Raw genomic sequence first — 6,640 nt, 5'->3', positions numbered from 1 at the left:
TCCGTACTGCGCATATGGAAAGTAGAGGCATTGTAGTTTTCTCCAATAGAATGGCCATATTTGCTTCTCAGCCACTTTCCTAGTAGAAAGAGCTGTTCGATGCCCTCTTGAGTCAGTTGACCTAGTCCGTCAGGCCACACTTTGTGGGGATCATATCCATCGAAAATATGCGGTCTAATGGACGCTCTGTCACCGTGCCGAAAAAGTGCATGAACATGAACTAAACTGTGCCTCCCATTTGTCGTGCAAATAAGGTAAAAGAAGGTTAAAAAACCGAAAATTCTGCACATCGGAGTGAGCAGAATATCGATAGGCAGATTTCGTTCAAATAAAATTCAAAAAGAGGCACTGCTAAGGTCGTCGCTTTCATTAAGTTATTAGAAATAAAAAAAACTTGCAAACTTAGCCGCGCAAAATGTGGCACGATTTATGCGGAGCTTCAAAGCTGTTGTTAAAATGCTACCAGAACTTGCTTTTTTATGATATATTGACATTTTAACGCGGTTATTTTTGGAGCACACTATTTGTTATTTAGGAGGTAAGTATTTTGCAAATAAGCAAAAATCATACATTCTTGGGGTCTACAATTTGCCATGGCGAATTCTGCATTTGTAAAACGAGTGACGGGAATTCCTTCGGAATTTCCTTACTCCTAACCCTGCCCCTTGATTGCCTTAATGAAGTGTAGATCAAGGCCTGTAGGCACCCGCCCCGCTGCTCGTACTCTCGTAACAACCAGATTGGTTTGATTTCTACAATATTTATTGAGGGAAGTGAGCAGGGAAAAGTAGTAGAGTTTAGGAAGTTGAGGATCCATAGCCGCTTTCAGCCCTGCAGGACGTCGACTCTGCCACGAAGTCCGATTCGTATCCCCACCTCCCCTCTGTAAGGGACATAAAAACAATGTAAGTACTACATAGCTTTCTCGTCCTTTCAGCCCCGCCCTCGGTGCTACCACTCATGAGCTCCTCTCGAAGTTCCCAACCGGTGGTTTCCTGTCTTCTTTCTGGCCATAAATCTCATCTTCATATCCAAGCGGTGGTGGCCCTTTTTAGGGTCTCATTTTGTTGTGGTGAACGGTTGCTGGCTAGGTGCGCAGTTGAGCGTTGCGAATGAGGTGGTTTGTAGGTGAGATCGCCTTCACCACCCGATATGGGGAACGGGTCTGTAAATTTGCACTAGGTCTCCTTCTCGGTAGACGTTCGTCCGGCTGTTAGTCGTATATATTTCTCCTGCCTGATATAAGACAGCTGCAAATGTTTGCGTGCGGCGTTAAAAGTTTTTCTTGTGTTTTCGTTCAGGCGCAGTTTTTACTCTGGAACATTGTTGGCTGATTCGTCGGTGTTTGGCAGGAAGATGTTGGAAGGCACTCTTATTTTACCACCTGTGAGCATCTTAAAAGGAAAAATACCCGTTGACGTATGGACCATGGCTCGGTATACGAGAAGAACACGCCCTAGGCTTAAATCCTAGTCATCTGGTTGTGCGTCCCTAGTGAAAGCCTTCAGTAGTTTAATCAGTGTGCGATTTGTTCTTTCCACCTAGCCGTTGCCTTGCGGATGTGCAGGGGTCGGGCGTGTCTTTGAGATCTGGCACATCTTGCATAGCTCAGTGAAGAGTCGGTTCTCAAAAGTAGAGCCTTGATCGCTATGAAAGGATTCGGGCACTGGATACTGGTAAGTCCATCGATTAAAGAAAACTGAGGCAACCGTTTTCTCGTTTTGTGACTTCATGAGTTCTGCTTCTACCGCTTTCGTGAAGTAACCTACTATAACCAAAATATATCGGTTTCCTCTCTTGGTGGGCCAAAAAGGACCCAAAATGTCTATACCCATTCTTTCCCTCGGGAAACCGGTGGGCATGGGTCGTAAAAATGCAATGGCTGTAGGTTGAGGCCTTTTGAAATCGGCAGAAATCCTGTAAATTCGGGGTGGGCGAAGGTCACCAGTATCTTTTGCTCTAGGCAACTAGCATCTTCCTTTCAACCACGTGGCCGAGTTGCTTGAGTAACTCTTGCAGAAATGTTTGCACTGGACACCTTCTTAGTACCATAAATTCTCATCCTCCAGAGAGACTTCTGACTATTCTTGCCAGATCCATCTAGCCACCTTGCTGGCCGACGTCATCTCTTCCGGTGTAGGCCTATGCGAAAATGTTGACTTTAACCAGTTTTGAGGTTCCTGGAAGATCGGGGTCGCCCGAAGGTCCTGCCACTTCTTGGCTGCGAGCTTGACCAGTTGACCAAGCGAGTTGGTCTTTGCGTCGCAGAGCTTCTCAACCAAATCAGGAGGTCAAACTCCATGTCTAAACTGAACCGTTACCCAGATAGCAACCTTGTTTGGAGGACAGCCACTGAAAACGCGTTCCGCCAGAAGTTGAAGGTTCTTAGCGCACTCTTCGTGGTCCTCGTCAGCTTTTTGGAAACGGAGGAGGAAGTCTCTGGCATAGCTTTGTTCTTCTCGACCGATGACGAGTTGAGACAACGTACCGCAGCGTTGATCAATGTCGGTATCGTGGGTGATGTCGGAGTAGACCGCGGCCAAAAATCAATCATGGGGGAGAGCGCGGAGAATTATGGGTATTCTCTGGCACCGAGGATAGAGATGAAGGTTGAACTCATCAGTTTTCAGCCAGTCTTCAAAGTTCATGTCATCTCCGAAAGGGGGGAGGTCTGCCAACGCTGCCAGCAGTGTAGGACGAGGCTCGTAGGTCTCCTCTTCTCTGTTCCTCGTACTTGTGGAACAACCAGGTTAGCTGGATTTCGACATATTTACTGGGGGAAGTGGATAGGAAAAAGTAGTACAGAGTTTAGGGGTGTGAGGATCCATAACCGCTCTCAGGCCTGCAGGACGCCGACCCTGTCACGAGGTCCGACTTATAGCCCCGTCTCCTCTTTGATAGGAACACTAAAAAATATAAGTATTGCAAAAGAATAAACGATGCGCCTTTGCATGTTTTAACATCTGAAGCAAAGATTAAATAACCCAAATCGTCATTAATTTTGATTCAATTTGCCTCGAATTTATTGTCTTTGTAGTAGACGGAATCGTTCATTTTGGATCCCTTCAATACCTCCTTTTTAGAAAAATGCATTTTATGGTGATTTTTAGAGCAGTATCTTCTAGCGCAAATCTTACCAACTATTTAAGAATGGTTTCTCTGTTTCTCTCATTTGACATCCTTTTTATCACTTGGTAAAAGGTACAAACCCATCCTTTAATGATAAATGTTGTCAACCAAAAAAGGTCCTAGGTATATCTTTAATTTCAGCGTCTGTTGTTACTTAAATTCCCAATTTTATCACTGGTGCATTATTACTCATTGAACCGTGATTTGTCGATATCCGTGATTCCGTTGCCAGTTGGTGTGGTGCTCACTTTGCTTTGATCAGTATGGTTTTTATGACGTAACAGCATTGCTGGAGCACACTCTCGTCTCACTCTTATGTGTTTTTTGTCCTTTAAGAAAGTGGTTTTCTGCTTTACCTAGATTTCTCATAGTGTTAATGCCTTAACATTAGAATATTATTTGAAGCCTCTTCTAATTCATGTGTAGGCACTAGCGCTTTGTTACCGCCCATTTATTGCGCAGTTTTCCTTCTCACTTGGGTCTTCCTTTTATGCTTCGATTCATATTTTTAACTGGCACTAAGATCGTGTTTTTCACTTTAACCTTGCACTTACATTATTATTCTTATAGACCGTTTCTCACACTGCCCAATAATGACAGAAGAATTTGTCACATCCCTCAAGGCGGTCAACGTAAGCCATTTCATCCCTCCCCATTGTTTCTTCATCATTTAGAATTTTTTAGGCGATTATCCCTCCAAGATCACGCTTCAGAGTCTCAAATCACTCAGTGAGTCGATTAAACTCGCACCGGAGCAGAAAAAGTCGGTGATGGATTTGGCATTCCGTGAACGCACCCTCTCTCTTCTCAGCGGCAGCGATTCGATGGTGGAGGTGCGCGCTCTCCTTCGACTGGCCGCCTCAGCTGCCGTGGAGAGCATCTGCTCTGCCTCCACACCTTTCCTCCTCTTCGCCGATCTCGTCAACACTAAATCCATTGCGGAGGCCGAGGCTAACTTCCACTTTCTTGAAGAGACTATCAAGGCGCTCAAAGATGTATGACTGTTATTGCCCTCTTCCTTTGATATTTGTTTGAAAGGCCCTGCTTTGAAACCGACAATTACTGTGCCTTTGCTGAATCGCCAAATGGATTTTGGTTTTCTGATTTGGTTATTAGTCTTTCCTGAAATAGGGCTTAATGTTAATTTTTTTAACTTCTGATTGAAGGCACTTCAAAATCCACATTGGTGCGGAACTCTGATCATTGTGTCCTGGTTGATAGAGGTTTTTCACTTTTGCTTATTTTGCTGATTTGCTTGCTTTATTAACCAAAGATGTTCGTGCACTTGTCTTTATCTTTACCAAACTGTTATGCATAAAAACTTCTGATTTGTATCCTACTAAAGTGACCTCATCACCCCGAAATCCGCATTTTTGTCGCCATTCATTCCTCTATTCACATCTGTTTATTCCTGCTAAAGCACAATTTATCCTGTTTAATTACTGTTTTTTTTTTTCTTTGTCTCACCTCCTCCCTCACTTTAGTTAGCAGCCACGTTAGTATCTTTTGGCACTTTTTATTGGCTTATCGTTGATTTGATAGACGAATATAAGTGTACTGCTTGCCATGTCTATTAGTTTTCCAAGTGATTACTCAGTTACTAAGTTCTTACCTCCGTAGCGGATATTTATTGCACCTATCATAAATAGGTTCCCTAGATTTCAAGCATAAAAGCGCACCGTCAACTAGATTTTTTGCTTTTGTTTGGATATTTATTCCCATTTTCAATCTAAACTCATCACATTTATTGCATGTCTTGTTGTCTCCAAAATTTTCTGAATGATAAAGACAGTAAATTTATGTCGTGTTTGGGTTCTTATTTAACGGGTTCTTATTTTTAATGTTTGATTTTTATTCACTGTTTTCCTGTTACCTACCAATCGCTATTAAATTGGAAAGTTATTTTTTTATTAATTTGGTGTGTCCGTCCTTTACTCTCGACCCATCACTGGCATCTTCAGCTTTTTAGGTTGCCTAGATTCCTCTTTTCAGGGACCTCACTCATTAAGGAGACTTTGTATTGGGGTTCCACATCAGATGGTCCTCTTCGACAATATTCCTACCCAACCTGCTAATTACTACAAGGCTTTTATATTTCAGTGTGAGCTCAGTTCTCCATCTTTCTCGGTTACCTAGGCTTCGCTATTTGGTTCGGGGCGAAATACGCTACTCCGAATGTGCAATGATCTGCTTCGTCGTCTGTCCAAGTCACAGAACACCGTTTTCTGCGGTCGTATTCAGCTCTTCCTCACCAGTCTCTTTCCTCTAAACGAAAAGTCCGGTCTCAACTTCACCTCTAATTTCAATCTGGAGAAGGAGGTGGCTTTCAACCAGGACCCCGACGAGAGCCTTTTTCACTCCCTCACCACTGAGACAGACGCTGATGGAGGTGAGGGAGGCGATGCAGAGGCTGGAGTTAATCCCAGCGCTCTAGTCAATGCCGACCTCTACCGACGATTCTGGCGGCTCCAGGAGGTGCTGAAGGCACCTGCCCACTGCTACACTTCTGAGGGGTGGAAGGTCTTTGTGGAGTGCACTGAATGTGTCGTCTCTACCTTTCAGAGCATCCGACTCATCGCTGGTTGCGGTAGTGAGGCTCCCTGGCATCAATTCACTATGTACCTGACCAGTGAGAAGGTACTCTCACCGCTGTCGAGTGTTTCGTTTTTTCTAGCTTTATCAACATCTTGATTTGTCACAGCGATTGGGTTTACTTTCAGCTTATAGATTTGCAGCTCATGGACCGCAACTTTCGTAGGTACATACTGACCCAGTTGGTCATTATCTTCCAATATCTCACGGCACAAGTGAAGTTCAAGAAGTGAGTGCCGATGTTTAACTTTCATTTTCTCCTATTCCTTAGCTTATACGTTGAATTCGATTTTACTATGCATCATTATGACTACATCGGCTTCTGCGCCAAAATCGTCCATTACCATTTCTTGCATTAATTTATGTTTGCAAATTTTCTTCACTACATCAAGTAACCCTTGTCCCTCTTTACTTAGAAGCTTTTCCTCTGATAAAGCTTTAGGACTCTCTCATTCAGTTTTGCCGTTCCTAAGGTTTTAGCAACAAGTCTCTGGATGGCAGAGACAGCGTTAACTTCAGTCAAAAATTGTTGATGGTCGTGAAGCAGTGCATCAAAAGCTTCTGCTTATGCAAACCCCTGTGGAGGGATTTTTCAGAAATTAACACAATTCGCGGCAAAATGAATTCTGAATTTTTCACCGTTATAGTGTATCCGCTTCCTGTTTGTGTAATCGTAAATGAAAAGGTCGACGAATAAGAGCTCACCAGGGTTTTTGTGAACCAACTGATGTGTGTGGTTTAAGTACTATGGGAATCACTTACCAGAACTGTTTGTCTTGCTTCATTCTGTATTTTGATTGAGTGTCAGGGTTTTGTGCATCAAGGAAGCTCAGATGTTGCTTTCCTTTTCTGTTTAATTCGCTCACTAGTGCATGCTGTAGTTATTACTGTGATAATCCTTTGTTGATAACAAGTATGT

The 6,640-nt window shown here is 43.4% G+C and overlaps 1 protein-coding gene across 1 annotated transcript; it reads left to right on the top strand. All coding sequences in view use genetic code 11, as the record gives it.

The window, feature by feature from the left end:
* Positions 1-1,821: 1,821 nt before the first annotated feature.
* On the top strand, positions 1,822-5,954 carry EGR_02666 (THO complex subunit; the record flags this gene model as incomplete). Its single annotated transcript, XM_024491915.1, has 7 exons — positions 1,822-1,884; positions 2,095-2,136; positions 2,205-2,730; positions 3,700-3,761; positions 3,804-4,124; positions 5,266-5,766; positions 5,850-5,954. The coding sequence occupies 7 exons, from the start codon at positions 1,822-1,824 to the stop codon at positions 5,952-5,954; spliced, it is 1,620 nt and encodes a 539-aa protein (XP_024353730.1).
* Positions 5,955-6,640: the final 686 nt, after the last annotated feature.

Source organism: Echinococcus granulosus (assembly GCF_000524195.1).
Source record: "Echinococcus granulosus chromosome Unknown EG_S00012, whole genome shotgun sequence".
NCBI lineage: Eukaryota > Metazoa > Platyhelminthes > Cestoda > Cyclophyllidea > Taeniidae > Echinococcus > Echinococcus granulosus.
Note: the sequence above shows the minus strand (reverse complement) of the source record. Positions and strands in the feature narration are given on the sequence as shown.